This window comes from Eubalaena glacialis, chromosome 8 (genome assembly GCF_028564815.1).
Source record: "Eubalaena glacialis isolate mEubGla1 chromosome 8, mEubGla1.1.hap2.+ XY, whole genome shotgun sequence".
Taxonomy (NCBI): domain Eukaryota; kingdom Metazoa; phylum Chordata; class Mammalia; order Artiodactyla; family Balaenidae; genus Eubalaena; species Eubalaena glacialis.
Genome location: NC_083723.1, coordinates 21406680 through 21425194, shown reverse-complemented (window position 1 = coordinate 21425194; position 18515 = coordinate 21406680). Strand labels below are relative to the sequence as shown.

The following is an 18515-nucleotide window of genomic DNA, read 5'->3' as shown; positions in this document are numbered from 1 at the left end:
GTGGGTTTATCTCTGGGCTTTCTATCCTGTACCGTTGATCTATATTTCTGTTTTTGTGTCAGGACCATACTGTCTTGATTACTGTAGCTTTGTAGTATAGTTTGAAGTCAGGAAGGCTGATTCCTCCAGCTCCATTTTTCTTTCTCAAGATTGCTTTGGCTATTCAGGGTCTTTTGTGTTTCCATACAAATTGTAAAGTTTTTTGTTCTAATTCTGTGAAGAATGCCATTGGTAGTTTGATAGGGATTGCATTGGATCTGTAGATTGCTTTGGGTAGTATAGTCATTTTCACAATATTGATTCTTCCAATCCAAGAATTTAGTATATTTCTCCATTTCTATGTGATCTTTGATTACTTTCATCAGTGTTTTATAGTTTTCTGAGTACAAGTCTTTCACCTCCTTAGGTAGGTTTATTCCTAGGTATTTTATTCTTTTTGTTACCATAGTAAATGGGATTGTTTCCTTAATTTCTCTTTCTGATCTTGCGTTGTTAGTGTATAGGAATGCCAGAGATTTCTGTGCATTAATTTTGTATCCTGCAACCTTACCAAATTCATTGATTAGTTCTAGTAGTTTTCTGGTGGCATCTTTAGGATTTTCTGTGTATAGTATCATGCCATATGCAGACAGTGACAGTTTTACTTCTTCTTTTCCAATTTGGATTCCTTTTATTTCTTTTTCTTCTCTGATTGCCGTGGCTAGGACTTCCAAAACTATGTTGAATAAGAGTGATGAGAGTGGACATCCTTGTCTTGTTCCTGATCTTAGTGGAAATGCTTTCAATTTTTCACCATTGAGTATGATGTTTGCTGTGGATTTGTCATATATGGCCTTTATTATGTTGAGGTAGGTTCCCTCTATGCCCCTTTTCTGGAGAGTTTTTATCATAAATGGGTGTTGAATTTTGTCAAAAGCTTTTTCTGCATCTATTGAGATGATCATATGGTTTTTATGCCTTAATTTGTTAACACGGTGTGTCACATTGATTGATTTGCATATATTGAAGAATCCTTGCATCCCTGGGATAAATCCCACTTGATCATGATGTATGATCCTTTTAATATGTTGTTGGATTCTGTTTGCTAGTATTTTGTTCAGGATTTTTGCATCTGTGTTCATCAGTGATATTGGTCTATAATTTTCCTTTTTTGTTATATCTTTGTCTGGTTTTGGTATCAGAGTGATGGTGGCTTCGTAAAATGAATTTGAAAGTGTTCCTCTCTCTGCAGTTGTTTGGAAGAGTTTGAGAAGGATTGGTGTTAGCTCTTCTCTAAATGTTTGATAGGATTCGCCTGTGAAGCCATCTGATTTTTTCTTTTTTATTAAGAAACATTGACTTTTTTCCTTTAAAAGATGTATACTTTTATTTATAGAAATACATCATTCATAATCCCACCCCTCTCTTACCACATTTGATCATTTTTATTTTCCTTGTATATTTTAATCAAATTATATTAAATATGTATATATGATTGAATCCATTTTTACCTAACGTGTAATTAAAATAGTTTCCCAAGTTGAAAAACGGACTTCATAATTAATAGTTTAATAGCTAGTTTCAAGGTTTTCTAGTGGGTGGATGTACCATAATAAAATAATCCTAAATATTGATATTATCTAATATATACTGAACCTAATATATGCCAGGTTCTTCACAAACATCATTTCTAAACTGCAGATCCTTTCTAAGTAGCTATTGTTACCTTTACTGTACAAATGAAGAAACTGAGGAGTTAGGCACCTCTTCCAAAGTCACCGGTCAAGGCTGAACTGACTTTCAAACCCAGCTCTATCTGACTCCAGGGTGCTTTTCAGTATCAAGCTGCCTCTGGAATACATTGCTATTGAAATATTCCACTAGTTTTTAGAAGTTAGATTGCTTTAGATTTTTTGCTTTTATAAATAATAATGTAATCAACATCTTTATGCATTGTCTGTTTTCTCCTTTTGGGTTCTCGTTTTTGCGTGGCATTACTGGGATGAAAAAAGTTATTGTATGTGTGCCTCTTGATATACATAAACCTGTAAACTTTCAAACTGACATTAAAATCTAAATCTGACATTTTCAGCTTTTCTGACTATGGGTGCTTCAGTGTCAGAGCTCCTCAGGATTCATTACTTTTCTACAGCAAGAGTCCGAACTGAAACCATGTCATCAAAGGATTTTGGTTTTAAGGACTTGTGGGTGAAGAGGGACTGCTGGAAGCCCTGTGTGCTGCCAAGTGCGAGAGGCATCGTCCACATCAGGAGTAGAACCAGCCTGAATGGGTGGAAGTTATAAGAAGGGAGATTTCTGAACCAATACAAGCGAAAGCCGTCTAAGAGTCAGGCTGCCCAAAGCTGGGCTGGGCTGGGCTGGGCTGCTGTGGGAGGCTGTGAGCCCCCATCGCTGGAGGTGCTGGAGCACAGACTGAGTGGCCACTGAGAGAAGACTCAGGTGATTCTTAGAGTAGTCAGTGCTGAGGACCACTCTGTGGACCAACAGTTCTCAATCTCTGACACGAATCAGAATCACACAGGAAGTCTGTAAGCAATTCAAACGTCGCCTTGGGTGGGGAGGCCCGGACAGAAAGTGGAATCATTAGTTTTAAGGTTGGATCTGCCTTGTAAACATGTATCTCGGGTGTTTCTCTTTCAGTTATGAGGACTATACGCTGCAAAACCTGATCTAAGCTCGCTCTGTTCTTGGTTGCCACAGGGGGAGCAGGAAAGGTTTTTTTTTGTTTTTTGTTTTAAATGTTTAGAAGGTAAAATCTGCTCCAGCTGTGAATTTTTCCTTACTACTAATCCTGATGAACTGTATGGCCCTCTGTCATATTCTAACTTTCTGGAATTCTAGAGACATCACTAAAATAATCCCTCTGTTCCTTTCTTACCAGATCTGTTTGTTTCTTGGTTCCAATTTTGCTGTTACTGTTGGACTAAGAATGGAAAATGACTGCTAAATCCCTGGGTGAGCACCAACAGGGAACCAGCTATGGCAGAGGAAATAGTTACTAAGGCCACGATCACACTGGGATAGCCCTGCACACGTGCAGCACGTGTGTCCCCCTCTCCACGTCCACACCCATGACAGACAGCACGGACCGACCACGGCCCTGTTTCCCCAGCTGACGGAGACTGGTCAGAATATATCAGATTTAGCATGAGAGACACAATTGATTTGCTGTCCAAATCTCAGGACTTAACTAGTAAGCAGAGAAGTCCCCAAAACGGAACAAAGTGAAGGCAAGGAAAACCTTGAAAAAGAATACTAAAAAGTCTTTTCAGGGAAAGTTTTTGGAAGGATAATGACTTCTACTTTGTTTCTAAAATAAGTTCTCAACAGTATTTATTTAATCACTTCATTACTTATTTGTAATGTATTTACTTAATTTATTTAAGTAGGTTACATATTCTTTCCTGAACTGCATATTTATCAAGAGATCATCTATGAATATTAATCCAAAACCAGGAACTGTTGTAACAGATTTAATTATTAACCAGTCGTGTAATTATACTCACCATTAGCATTTAATAGGAGTTTATATTATGTGAAAACATAAGAAAATCAACCAAATTATAGAGGAATATCTTTTCTCTAGCATATGTGAACAGTGTATTGTTCTTAGTAGCTGCCAATGAGTCAGAAGTTCCTAAAGATGCTGGGGTGGAGGAGTGCTAGTTATTTGGGCTTCTGTTATTCAGGCTCTGAATAAAATGAGATTTTGTTGTGCTGATTTGAAAAATATCATCTGAATATTTGGATGAATAGTTTTGTTTTGTTTTTTTTCCCCTCCCTGGCTTAGTTTCTTTATTTTTATGTGGGGATGGAAATATCTACTTTTTTCCTGGGGAGGGAGTGTTGAGTGAATCTGTTTCCATACCATGTAATATTAAATATGTTAAGCCAATGAAGTATACAGCCTATAATTCTTTCCTGGTATTTCTTTTGGTATCACCATTATTTTTATGAAAATAAGTTTGTTAATTCTTGAGCTGCTAGTATTTGAGAATGCAAGGGAGTTTGCTTAAGCTACAGTATTACATGTTAACAAATCCAAAAAGAATACACACTAAAAATTTCTGCAAATGTTAATTTTCAATGTCCTTGTTTACTGTAGGTCACTATGTACAGTCCCCCACCTCCAGCCCCATCCCAAGCAACTCAATGAACAATTTGCCTGTCTATACCTAAAAGGCAAGAGTTCTGGTCTTTTTTTTTTTTTTTTTCTTCTCCCCTTGGCAGGAATACTTGGAAATTTTAAACAATTTAAATATCAACTGCCTTATGGTCCTCTTACCCTTTTGTGGAAATGTCAAGCATTCCTATTTTCAATACTAATGAACAGCCACCAATTGTTTTAATTTCATTATTTTCTCAACTGAAAGAGTGCTTACAGAGCACAGAAATAGCTAGGCTTTCTTTTTACAGATCTCACTGGTGAGCCTGAAACAAGTTTAGACTGAAAGACAAAGAAGAACTCAGATTTCTTTCCCCCTGAATATAATTCTCCTGATTAAGCTAGTCTTCTTCATCCCCCAGTTGAAATAATAGGCCCCAAAGAGGGGATTCAAAACCAGGGTAGGCAAAGTCCTCCAAAGGTCACTCAAGTCATTCGCTTATCTCTTGGCAGGACTGAGTTACATTCACTCTGAGGGAACTCTACCTACTCTTAAAAATAGCCAGAGAAAGTTCTGTCACCTTAAATGGTAACAAATTCTAGGAGAGATGGTTTGGCTTTCTCTCCGGTACCCAGGCACAGCACATAGCACAAAACCTGGTTTGCAGTTGTTTTGAAATTCAATCTAAATAGTGTGATTTGCTGAACAAACTCTTTCACTGACTTGCTACTCACAGGAGGAATGTTAGAGGAGATTTTAGAAATAACATTTATCCCTTCTAGCAATACATTTCTGCTTTAGTTCACTGAATGACATCCTCCAGATTTGGATAAGTGAATGTGTCTTCCAAAAGGATATCACTTTCTTCCTTGATCCTAAGGAATAGTCTGGTAATAGGAGAATAGGGCTGACTATGTGGTCCCCATTCCTATATTAGAAGAATCAAGAGAAACAGATGTGACCCTCGATTCACATACGGCTTGTTTGGAAAGTGCTTGTGGGGTACTGGCCATGCAGACATAGGATCTGATATCGCAAAAGGATAAGGGGCCACCACCAGGGCTGGAAAGGCGGAGAGTGTGTGCCAAGTCCTTGTTCTATGGGGTGTGTTCTTTGGTTGCAGCTCCTGATGGATATGGCTTTCCTGACCCACGGAACCCACTACAGGGATCTCCTCTTCCTGAGAGCGTCTCCCTGTCGCCTGAGGTTTTTACTACAAGTTGTGTAACCTTCTTTTTCAGGGACTGCCTGTTCTAGGGGATCAAGGAAAGAGCTAGGCTTGTACTCCTCTTAACACTGCTCCCTCGTACTCACTGTACCTAAAATTCCTTCTTCAGTTAGTCTAATTTTTCTCATTTCGTTTATGTAGAAACAGCTCTGCTTGTATCTGTCTTCAGCGAGCTTGAGAGAATCATGTACTTACCTATCCAACCGGTACTGATTATGGAACTCTCTTTCCTTCACTGCATTGTATTCATTTTGATACTTGAGAAGTTGTTCTCTCATTTTGGAGACCTCGGTAGTGAATGCCTGTGGAAAATTATCAGCCTGCTTCAGGTGAAACTCCTGCTGTTGTATTTGCTCAGTGAAATGTTTGGCATCCTGTAGCAGTTGGACCTCTGACTCTTGCATGCTGGGTCCCATAAAAACAGAGATTTACATAATGAGAAGTGTACACCTTCAATACCTTTAGTAACTCCTGTGGGGAGGGTTCTAGCGAGGAGTGGAGGGAGTATGTCCACACTGCTGCCCCTGTTCCTTCCATGCCTGGGTTCAATTCAATTCAGTGGCATTTTGTGCCAAGTCTTGCACTAGGTACTAGAGGCAAATGGAGCTCACAATCTAGCAGAGGGGAGCAGACGTGAATAGGCAGACAAGTGCTACCACTAGTGTCTTGATCAAGATGGTGGGAGATGACAGACAAAGGCTTAGTTGGATGGGAGTGTGATGTTTGCACCTGACTTTAAAGAATGATCATGACCTTCCAAGGGTGGGAAGAATAATAATGAAAAGAGTGGGTCCTCCCTCCAGCTGCCCCAGCAACCCTGGCTTTCTCAAATTCTTGGACTCTCATGACCTGATTGAAGGAAAACCTTTTCTTCCTTAGTGATAAGAAAAGACAGTAAGTTTTCTAATGACACTTTGCTAGGAAACTAGGAAGAAAAATTCTCCCGTAAAATTATGGACTTAAATTAATTTACAGATTTCTGATCATAACATCAGTGCCTGGCTACAGCTGGACGTGAATGTCATGGCAGAGGGCGATTCCTACAACTCCAGTTATATTCTATGGCTTTGGCTTTATCTTGGGGAAAGGGTTAAGCATCTGGCTAGAGGCAGAACTGAATGAACATAGAAACTGGACTTAATGGAATCTCCAGTAATCTTCTAGAAATCATTCACCTATGCTGCATCATACGCTAACATCAGCTCCAGCCTTACCAGCAGACTTGATTTATCTTTCTCAGAAACCCAACTTCCTCACATTTGCCATCTCTCCTGTTCAGAAGCAAGACCCTGCCAGTTCCTGTTTTAAAGGCAGCTCTCTCTTTGCGTGTGTGTGTGTGTGCTCCCCATCAACTTTCCTCACCGGGGGAAATCTTCAGGTTTCTGCTCATTTGCAGAGATACCCAATAACTTAATCAAGCCTGTCTCAACTGAAGTTACCAGCTCCACCCATTTTCTCGGGCTTCAATATGTCATTTGCTCAATAGCAGAACATTTATTGGGACATCATATGTTCCAGGCGCTATGTTAGGTACCAAATAGCAACAACAGCTATAAAGATAATAGATGCAATTTCCGTTAATGAAAGCTGGAGTTATTTCTTACAGTTCAATTTCCTTGTATATACTTTGTAAATCTGAAGTTACCTGATGTCCTTAACATGAGTCTTCAACTATGGAATTGTAAGGTATTGGCTTGGGCAATAGTGCCCGTTTTCCCTCAGAAAGTGGGTGAACAAAGTGGTTAGGGTTCCAGCCAGAAGACAAGTGGTAACTTACACACATGGACTTGAAATATAGCGTCAGCAGAAGAGAATTTAACAACTCTTATAATGTGGTTTCTATGGAAGACTCATTCAATTTCAGTCCGGCATTTCCAGCCTGTATCTGTCCTGCTACGTCCCCAGCAGCAAGAGTAAAGAGTCTATACCTTCATGCCTCTCCCACCCACCAGGCAGTGGGGTGGGAGAGAGAGGTAGGTGTTGGTTGTAATCACAAAAGAGGGAATTAAGAGGTCAGGAGGGGGTAAAATGTGGTAGCAGAAGGGAAGTAATGGTTTTGCAACACAACCTGGAAGCAGAAAGAAAGAACGCCATAGCCTTGGTCCTGCATGGCTCTCTGACACTGGAGGTTGGTTAGGAACGGAGATGGAGCTGGGTACGTATGGAGTGGAGTCCAAGTGAAGGGAACATAGGGATGCAGTTCTGCTCTTCTCCTTCACTCCTCCCTCAGGCTCCCATCCTCAGAGTAGCCAAATGCATGGGCAAGAAAAGAAGTAGGAGTCATGGTTGGAGATCGGGAGAGAGGATGGCTGGGAAATCACAGGGTGGAGTTTCTATTCACTGTGTCTGTCCTTGGATTTTAATGAAGATGTCATGCAAAGCTATGAGGCAGAAGGTGGGGAAAAGGAAGAAAGAGGCTTGGGAGTAGCAGCGGAACAGGATTTCCCCTTCTTTCTCACTCTCCTTCCCCCTTGATTCCCAGTGGCTGATGGCAGATGCTTAGGAAACCTTGTTGAATTATTCTGTTGAAGCCTAGTCTTCTGACTTCTGCTGATTAGGACTGGGCTAAGGCGAGTAGCCAGGGATAGGAGGAACAGGTGAGAAGTAAAGACAGAAATCTCAGCAGATGTAGGCTGGGCTTGTCATAGAACCTACACCTCTGAGTGATGAAGAAAGGTGGGGAGGAGAGAATCTTACTGGAGTGTCCTGTAGCAGATAATGTCAGTGCCTCACAAAAGTCCCCTTGGCACACTCTAGGGGTCACCTGTAGCTTCGATGGACAGTTATCATATATAGCAACAGCATCTGTATGCCTCTGCCTGAGAGCTTTCTCTGGCCATTGGAACTTGCTTGACTTCTCACAGGGTAAGCTAGAAGTGCCAGGAGCTCACCTACCTAGAAGCAATCTTTGATCAACGAAGGATGGAAATTAGTGAACAAATATGCCAGCGTCCTCACCCTTCAGTGGGAGAGCTCTGAGGCGTGTTCTACAGTCACTCAAAGAATCCTCAGTGAGACTGAGCCCCAGTTGCCTGCAATGTTAACCTGAAGTTTAACACACTCCCAGCTGGATAACTCCCTTCCCCATCTCACTTTCCCACTCTCTCACGATAATTTCTGGTATCACTTCTTAAAACGCTTGAACTCAAATCTTTGTCTCAGAGTCTGCTTTTGGGAAAATGAAAAATAAAACAGTTCCCACTACAAGTAAGAAGTAGAGATGTGAGTAAAGGTGTCTTCACATCGGTAAATAGCATACCTTATCACGGTATCATGCAGCAAGGTGTACTTGGCTTTTAACTCTGCCATCCTGGTTCCAGGAAGTTTCCCCATAGCGTGTAACTAGCAAAGAGAACACAGGAACACAAGACCACTATTAGCCATCACCCCCTTCATGCTTTAAGCAGAGATAAAATGGATATATGGATGTACCATAAAATCTTTCAGTTAAACATTAGGAAACATATGAGGCAATAAGGCATATTCAAAGATGGTAGGTATTCAGAGAAAATGGTTCTAGTTCTATTCTGCTCTGAGTTCTTGGGCAAGTTCTTTTACCTCTGAGTTCTTTTACCTCTCTAGATGAAGACTGTGATTTCTTCATCTGTAAATCGAGGGAAGGAATTGAGTTAAATTCTTCCAATTCTAAAAAAACCATATTTCTAGGTTTAGCAAACAACCTACAGAGTATAGATTACTAGGATGGCTATTTGTAAGTTGAGAGAGCTAATAATTATTGAGCATCTTTTATGAACAACTGTTGTACATCAGTTATTTTATTCCTGAAAATGTTTTGTGAACAGGAATTATCTCCATTTCAAACTAAGGTTTAGAAAGGTTAAGTAATTTGTTTAAAGTTATAGAGCTAGTTAAAGGCAGAGTCAGGATTTAAACCCAAGTGGTCCAGCTCCAAAAATCCATGATCATTCCTCTGTACCACGATGCCTCTGTCTCTACTGTCAAAGAAACATGAAAATGTACCTGGTACACAAAGTGATTATTCCTTTTTCATTTCTGGCAAAAGAACTTTTGATTTACTCTCTGAGTTAGGTGATAAGTAGTTAACAGACATCATAACACAACATCGAACGCTAAAGTGTTACCATAATGCAATGAGCATTTGCATTAGGTTGGACTTAACTGGACTGCTGGTGACATGGTATCAAAAAATAGAACTAAAGATAAGATTTGGGTTTTTCAATGCCCTGTTGTTCTTAGCTCAAAATATTTCTCGAGTCCATCCACTTTCCTCTCCCTTCCCTCGATCCCGCTAGTCTCAGTCACATCATCTCTCAGTCGGACTAGAGCAAAACTCCAACTGCCCCCTCCCCATCTGTGTTTCCACTCAGGGCCCCTATCCATCTACTTTCCATGGAGATCATTTTAAAAAATCAAACATGGTCTTGTTATGCTTGGTGCTCAAAACTTCTCAAGTGGAATAGAATTCAAGACCCTTGGTACAACCCTGCTTCCCTCCCAGTCCCTTTTCACAGCACCCTCCTCCAGCTCATGGTGCTCCAGCCACACTGGCCGCCTTTTGTTTCCATGAATGCATGAACCTCTTTCCTTCCTCAGGCCTCTGCATTGGCCATTCCTCATTCCCACCCTCCTTCACTCCAACTCTTTCTTCATACCTCAGCTTAAATATCCATAAAAAGGCCTTGAAAAGCTTAAAAGTCCATAAAAAGGCCTTCTCTGAAGTCTATATCTAAGACGGATACCCACATACACCGCACCCCCCAAACAACTCTGTACTTCATAACGTAACATATTACCAGCTGTAATAGTACATTTATTTATTATGATCAAAAGAATGTTATTCCTCAGCTAGTATAAAGCCCCATGAGGAAAGGGCCTGGGTTACCCTGTTCTTCACTGTATCCTCAGCCAGTAGAACCCCAGGCGCAGTGTAGGTGTTTGGCATATACGTGCTGAGTGAGCAAATGAATGAATGGAACCGAGAACATGCAAATCCCTGAGTCTACATAGTGGGGTTTCATGGTTTCTCTACCAAAATCAGGGTAGGAAAACATTGTTAAATGCACTATGCAACCATCTCTTTGTCAAAGTATCTGGGATCTTTCACGAGGGCCCTACAAGCTGGTGCCAGGCCTGGGTTCCAGTCCCCACAACCCTCTTTCTTAGGTATGAGTGAAATGAGGGGAACAGGATTTTTAAAACCTTTGAGGAGGTTCCACTTCTCACTACATAATTTATGTGTAACTTCTTGTTTTTAATTTAATTTAATTTAATTTGTTATTTTTTTTGGCCACGTTGGGTCTTCGTTGCTACACGCGGGCTTTCTCTAGTTGCAGCGAGCGGGGCCTACTCTTTGTTGTGGTGCGCGGGCTTCTCGTTGCAGTGGCTTCTCTTGTTGTGGAACACGGGCTCTAGGCACACAGGCTTCAGTAGTTGTGGCTCATGGGCTCTAGAGCGCAGGCTCAGTAGCTGTGGCGCACGGGCTTGGTTGCTCCGTGGCATGTGGGATCTTCCCGGACCAGGGCTCGAACCCTTGTCCCCTGCATTGGCAGGCGGATTCTTAACCACTGCGCTACCAGGGAACCCCCCCCGCCCCCGCCATGTGTAACTTCTTAAATGTTGAGTTGCTGTTGGTGGGTTGACCTAATGTTAGATTTTATAGATATTTAATTAAACATATATATTTTGGTTCTGCAGTTTTCTTTCTGGATTTTTGAGCCAATACATAATTTATTTTGTATCACAGACATTATCATTGGCTCCTAAAAAGGGTGTAGGACATAGGCACTGTACCTTTAAAGTCTAATTGGTTAAATAAAAAAAAAAAATGCTTTGCATATGGGCACTCTTAAAGGAGAAAAGTAACTGGGAAAAGGTTATGTGTGTGAGTGTGGGCTTATATGAGTATGTGTGTACTACGAAGGCCACATGGGAGCCAGCCTTGTAACTAGCCAACAAACTAGCCTAGTAAGATAGCCACTGGAGGTAAGCCATTGGGTAAGGTAATTATGGAATCACATGTTTAGAAACACATATAGTATTTTGTTTTAAGGCTGAAGAGACCATTACCTTCCACCAACTGCCCTGCACAGTGGAAACAAGTGAATTGACGTAGGGCCTCCTTACAGTAGCCCACAGTTCAAGGAGAGAGACACAAAAGAGATTACAGAATGCTGAAAACTACACTCAGTAGTTTTATTATTCATAAAAAGGTATATTTGGTATTTTGCAATTATTTTCTTTATATTGTAAGTTAAAGCAAATAAGTAAAATTATAAATTATAGACCCCTTCCAGGGGGTGGAACTTCCAGAATGGTAGTGTGAAGAGCTCAATGAATCCTCTCTCTCAAAGAAACATTGATTAAACTGGTCAAAATTATCTAAGACAACCATATACGGGCTCTGGAAATTGACCTAAGGGGGTGCAAGAAATTGAGAGGCATTTATTTAACAAAATCTACTGAAACTCAGTAAGAAGAGTGGGAGACTGTGGCATTTGCACCATGAGCTGCATCCATCACCCTTAGCTCCCAGTGGTGTAGAACTATTCCGGGCAGGGTTGGCGGCCAGTGAAGAGCCCACTGCCCCCAACTTCCTATTCCTGAAGATACATTCAGGTGGGTGGGGCAGCCCCAGAAAACTGCTGCAGTCCACCTCCCCTCCTGCCCAGCTCCGTTTGTGAAAGAGCTTCACCGGGGGGGCAGCTGCAGCCGTTCAGTAGTGCCCACTCCCCACTCCCCAAGCTCCTGCTTTCCAAGGAGACTCTGGGCAGGCGTGGCAACCTAGGAAGATCAGAGTACCCTAGCACCCCAGCTCCTGCGGATCAACTCCTGCCTGAGAATGCTCACTTTATTTGGAACAATGTAGACTATTCATGCCCCAGAGCATTGTCAAAAACAATAGCTATCACAAGAATGAACAGTAAGAAGAGGCTCATAGCTTAGTGATACTGGTGGAGGCAGATCAGCAGAAGTTTAACAGAGAAATCATGGCCAGAGACAGTCAAAGAGGACCCTGCTAATATCACAATCAGTACTGGTGGTCCAGAAGGCTGTGGAAAAGCTCAAGGCTGTGACCTCTCAGGAGTGACCAGAGAGGGTACTTCCAAGCTATCAGTCGCTGAGCTAAAGGTGCGGCAGATATGTAAACGCCCTGAACCTTGAAAGTGGTCCCCAAGCCACATACAGACTCAATGGAAAAGGATGAAACCTTTACTGGCTCGGGAGGCTTAAATACAATCTCTGACTAATCAATGACTGACCAAGCTATGGAGCACTGCCCCCAAGAAGCCAAACTTAATAAAAACAAGGAAAGATTACACAGAGACAACAGAGGCTGCACACTACGGAGGATACACTTCAGAATTATTCCAGCCAAGTCACTAAACAAATAAACGTTTGAACAACAATAACAAAGACAAAACAGCAACAAGAAGAAGGCTGGAGAGGATCAGCATCCGAAGTTGCTCCAGTGTTATCCAAAATGTCCAATTTTCAACAAAAAATCATGAGACATGCAAGGAAAAAAGGTTGGAAACTGCTCTGGGCGTGTAGACATTGGACTTAACAAAGACTCCAAAGCAGCTATTATAAATATGTTGAAAGAATGAAAGGAAACCACATTTAAAGAATTAGAAGTGATTATGATGCAATTCATCAAATAGAGACTATCAATAAAGTACTGATCTTGGATAAGAACTAAGATTTTTAAAATGATGTCTTTTGGGTAGTAAGAATGTATGGTTTTTATATTTTTATTTTTGCTTATCTATATTTCCTAATTTTCTCCAATGCATACATAGTACTTTTAATAATACAAGGCTGTTAAAATATGCTTGAAAACTATTGCTGTAAGCAGTAGGAATTCAGAGCAGAATTTCAAACTGGAGAGTACTGCGATCAGATCCTAGTGGCAGATACAGCCAAATTCTAACTCAGACTTGTTGAAAACTCAGCTGTATTTTCCCTAACTTGGGTCTCATCTGAAACAGCAGTAGTTCCAAGCCTGACGGCAGGTGGGCCAAGGATGCCTGTTGGCAGGTTTTATGACCACAGAAAAAGCAGGAAGGTGGAGAGATTTCCTTTCCTATTTGCTATTTCCATCACTCCACCAGCCAGATTGCCTTTGGTACCCCAGAATCTGGAAGAAAGCTGACAGGGCAAAACATCTGATATGCCTTTGTAGTTTTTATATAAGTTGGAAAAGGTTAAGTCATAGATGTTCAGAAAGAGGATTGATAAGCTATCTTTATTTGGTCTACTCTACTAAAAACAATCTCTTAAAAAGAAAAAGATTCAATTTTAGTAGATGAAATGCTTTGCTCATAAACATAAACGTGGAAAAGATAGTGGCATTTTCTCACTGCATGATACAACCGGGTACAGAAACCAAGTTTGTCCTGTTTTAAAAATGCAGAATCTAAGAAATAGAGCATAAAGCCCGAGCTTAAGTTGTCAAAGAGTATATACAACAAAAGGTTAGATATAATGTTATAAGTTCATAAATATGATTTCACAGTAGATACTCGTATTACTGAATTGCCTTGTTCGTAATTGAGAATGGAAGGAAACATTTACTCTAGAGCTAAAAGTTTAACAAGAGTTCATGATTCATAGATGACATGTAATAATATGGAAAAAATTTAGAAAATTGAAATTTTAGGACATTCCAAGGAAAGTAATAGCTCAGTAAGAGCTTTTACCAAGTGAACTTATCTGGAAGGGGGTCAGCATGAGGAAACAATTAGGTGTTTGTGTGGGTGTTTGCAGGGCAACCAAGGTGACCATTGTTATTAACCTACTCTATTCCTGTTGCCTCTTTGACATTACCTACTGGTGGTCTCATCCTGAGAAATAGCTGCCATGCTGTGGGAGGTAGACAAATCCTTACCATCCTTATCTCCCTCTCACCCTCTCCCTTTCACTGCTAGAAATAAACCACATAGCCATTTGACGTCGCTCAAATGCAATTGAACTCTCAACAATGATTCATCACTCTTTTTGTTTGACTTTTCCCCTTAGTTGTTATATCAAGTTTTAGCTTTTCTGTACACCTAACTCATTCACCAAACAAAATTAGGCCACCTAAACTCATCAACAAATCCATTTATCTTGCACCTACACCCACCCTTAACTTCTTTCCCCAAATCTCAAAAATGAAATCTTCCTTTCCTCCTGTCAAGTCCAACCCATCCACCTGTGCTCTCAAACATATACTCTCCTACTTCTTCCCAGGCATCAGTTATACCTTCTCTCCTTTATAACCTCTACTTGTCCTACTTTGCTGGCTCAACACATAGAAGTCAAGTACGTTACAAGTGGACTTTGGTTTGAATTCCAGCTCTGCTACTTTTTAACTCTGTAATTAGGAGTAATATTTAATCAATCTGTACCTCAGGTTTCTTCAGTTATAAAAGAGAGACAAAAATAGCCCCCATTACATAAGACTCTAGTGAAGACCAAATGAATCAATATATGTAAGGTATTGAGTATAGTATCTAGTACACAAATAAGGGCTTAATCAATGTTAGTTATTATTATTATCATTAACATTATCCTCAACCTGTAAATTTGCTCAAGTCTATCTCATTAAAAACAAACAAACAAAACAAAACACCCCTTGGACGCTATGCTCCCGTGTAATTACCCCTTTCTTTCTCTCCTTCTCTTTCATTTCAGTTTTTCTCAAAAGAGTTGTCTCTGCCCTTTATCTCCACTCCCTTACCTTCCAGTCACTCACCAATCCATAGTGACCAGGCTCCCACTCCATCACCAGACAGGTAAACTGACAAATGACTTCCTCATTTCTCTGGCTGATTTTGATATTTTTCTCATGATCACCGTTTTTCAATAATTTGTTTAGGATATGTCCTGATGTGGTTTTCTTTGGCTTGAGATTTGTTCAAAGCTTTCAATCTGTGGGTTTATAGTTTTCATCAAATTTGGAAAAATTTCAAGTGTTATTTCTTCAAATATTTTTTTCTGTCCCCTTCTCTACTTCTTCTGTGACTCTAATTAATCATTTGTTTGGCCACTTGATGTCCACAGATCACTGATGTTCTGTTCATTTTTATCTTCCAGTCTTTTTTCTTTGTTTCATTTTGGATAGTTTCTCTTGCTATATCTTAAAGCTCACTAATCTCTTTATCTTTAGTGTCTAATCTGCTCTTAATCTCATGCGGTGAACTTTTCATCTCAAATGTTGTATTATTCATCTTTAGAAGTTTGATTTGGGTCTTTTTATAACTTCCACTTCTCTCATTATGCTCATGTTTTCCTCTACCTTTCCCCCTACATTCAAGATATATATAATAGCTGTTTTAATGTCCTTGTCTACTAGTTCTATTTTTGTGTCTACTCCATTGATTGATTCTTCTCATTATAGGTCATATTTTCCTGCTTCTTTGCATGCCTACTAATTTTTGATTGGATGCCAGACACTGTGATTTTTACACTATTGTGAAATGGATTTTTCTTTCTTTTTTGGGGAGGAGTATTCCTTTAAATACTTGGGGGCTTTGTGAGTCACAGTTAAGTTTCTTGGAAACAGTTTGATCCTTTCAAGCCTTGCTTTTAAACTTTGTTAAGGAAGTCCAGAATAATCCTTTTTCTGGGCTAATTTGGTCCCACTACTGAGTCAGTACCCTTCTACTGTGTCAACAGGTCTTTTTAACCTCCTAACATGAACTATTCTTGGCTCTGCATGAACTCCAAGTATTGTTCCATTCCCTCCTCTCTGGGAGTTCTTTCCCAGCCTCAGTAGTGTCCTCACACGCATGCACTGATCAGTATCCCTTGGCAGATTTCTGGAGCTCTCTCTCTCTCTCTTTGAAACTCTTCCATTGCCTCACCTGTATATTTTAGCCAACTTGGCCTCCCTGAACCCCAAACTCTGTCTCCTCAAATCAGCAAGATCACCTGGCTCTGTTTGGAATCCCCTCCCTATGCTGTCATTTGGAAACACTCTCTAAGTAGTAAAACGGGGCAATTGTAGTTCTCAACTCTTTTATTTGCCGATTCCTAGGGATCACTGTCCTGTGCTGTTGTCCAAAGTCTGAAAACCATTGTTTCATCCGATTTGGTCCATTTTTCAGTTGTTTCAGGTAGGAGAGTAAATCTAGTTTATGTTATTCCATCTTGATTAGAAGTGGAGCCCCAGTGACCTCTTAGTTATTAAATTCAAACATTTCTCTGTCCTTATCATACTTGATAATTTTATGACATTTATTACTATTGACTTATTACAGTTCATTGTTCCTTGAACTCTCTCCTCCTCTGGTTCCTGTGACATAGGGTCTCAGGGTTCTCTCCTTACTCTTCTGTTTTCTTCTCTGGTCCTCCTTTAAAAGTTGGTGTTGCCCATGATTTTGTCATTACCTTTTTTCTTTTTTAAAATTATTCACTGTCTCTCCTCTGAACTACCTCCTACTCACAGTCTGAACCTACCTACATGCTGATGACTCCTGAACAGAGGGACCTGCAGGCTACTGTTATTGGACAAGCTAGGACTTTATTTGGGCAAGGGCCATTCAAGACTATGGGAATTAGGGTTAGAGAACAATAAATATCTTCATCTAACACCTGGAACACATGAAATGGTTTACATAAAATACAATATCAATGTTCATGTATTGTGACCATTTTTTTGGAGAGAAATTTGATATTATGGGGCATTTCATCCATAGATTCTGTTGAACTAGATATTGTCAGATAGTTTCTTAGAATAAATAAAATCTATATAATGCTATACACAAGTCTTCATCACTTCTTATTGAGAATGTGGCAGTAGTTAACTAAGCACTTTCCTTACTTCAAGTTGTGTCCCCTTGAATCTGTCCTTCATGCTGCCAGCAGAGTGCTTTATCTAAAACACAATTTTCGCCTTGCTTAAAACCCTTCGGAGGATCCTATCACCTTCAGGATTAAGTCTTGGTCCCTTTACATGGTTTACAAGGGCCTTCATTATCTGGCAGTTGCCACCCTCTCCAAACCTGTCTCCTCTCTTTCTAAACTTATTGTGACCATTTCAATTCTGGACCACTGTGCTGTGGTAGGCAGAATGATTCCCCCACCTCTAGATGTCCACGTTCTAATCCCTATTGTGTGTAGATTTGTTACTTTATATGGCAAAAGGGACTTTGCGGATATGGGCTTTAAGATGAGGAGATTATTGTGGATTATCTGGCTGGGTGCAGTCTAATCACGCGAGTCCTTGAAAGCAGAGAATCTTTCTTAGCTGAGTTAGAGATATGAAATGGAAGAAGAAGGAAAGATTGGAAGTGTGAGAAGGACTTGACCTGCCAGAGGAAGGGGATCTCAAGACGAGAAATAAGGGCAGCCTCTAGAAGCTGGAACAGGAAAAGAACCAGATGCTCCTCTAAAGCCCCCAGAAAAGAATGCAGTCCTGTCAACACCTTGATTTTAGCCCACTGAGACTCATATTGGACGTCTCACCTACAGAATTATAATATAATAAATTTGTGTTTAAGCCACCAAGTTTGCGGTAATTTGCTATGAGAGCAATAGAAAACTAACACAGTTCCATACCATGTCTTTGCATGTTTTATTGCCCTAGCTTCAATTTCTCTCTCCTGTCCACTTGGAGAATTCTTATTCTTCCTTAAAACATCTCAGTGGTCAGCATCTGTGGCTGCCTGACATCTCCAGGCAGAATTAATTCTTTCTCTCTATTGCTTCTGTATTTTTAGATGCACCTGTTACTGTACACATTGTACACTATTATCTCTATTATCACATTACACTAATATGTCTCCTCCATTGGGCTGTGTAGTCCTTGGTGATAGGAATCCTACTGTATTCATCTCTGAGTCCCAGCACGTAGCTTGGTATCTTATAAGTACTCGGCAGTGTTCCTTAAACTGTGTTGACTTAAGCTTATCTTAAAACCAGGAATGTAGCTGGAAGAACTCTTGTTCATTCACTCACCTCCATTCCAACTGACCCGTCAGAGAAGGCAGGTGTAAAAGGAGGAAAAGATCAAGGTAACCTGGCCTGAACGCAAGACTTGAAAGAGCGGAGAATGTGCCAAACAAAACTGACTGCCTCACCCCACAGCTCCCCTTCTCTCTTCTGTGTGGCTGGCAAGGCTCACAGGATGAGCAGGGAGATCTGGGACGGTTTCCCACAGCTGTCTTGTTCCTCCTTTGGTGGCCGACCACAGGAATGCGAGGGGGAGGCTACAA

General features: G+C 40.5%; 1 protein-coding gene across 1 annotated transcript in view; it reads right to left on the bottom strand.

Annotated features, from left to right (window-relative positions):
* Window positions 1–18515, bottom strand: part of CCDC146 (coiled-coil domain containing 146) — a 110379-nt gene that overhangs the window by 40656 nt on the left and 51208 nt on the right. Inside the window, exons 2-3 of the mRNA XM_061197639.1 lie at window positions 8594–8676; window positions 5530–5739 (exon numbers count right to left, since the gene is read on the bottom strand). Coding sequence (XP_061053622.1) covers window positions 5530–5739; window positions 8594–8676 — 293 coding nt within the window. The remainder of the gene's footprint in view (window positions 1–5529; window positions 5740–8593; window positions 8677–18515) is intronic.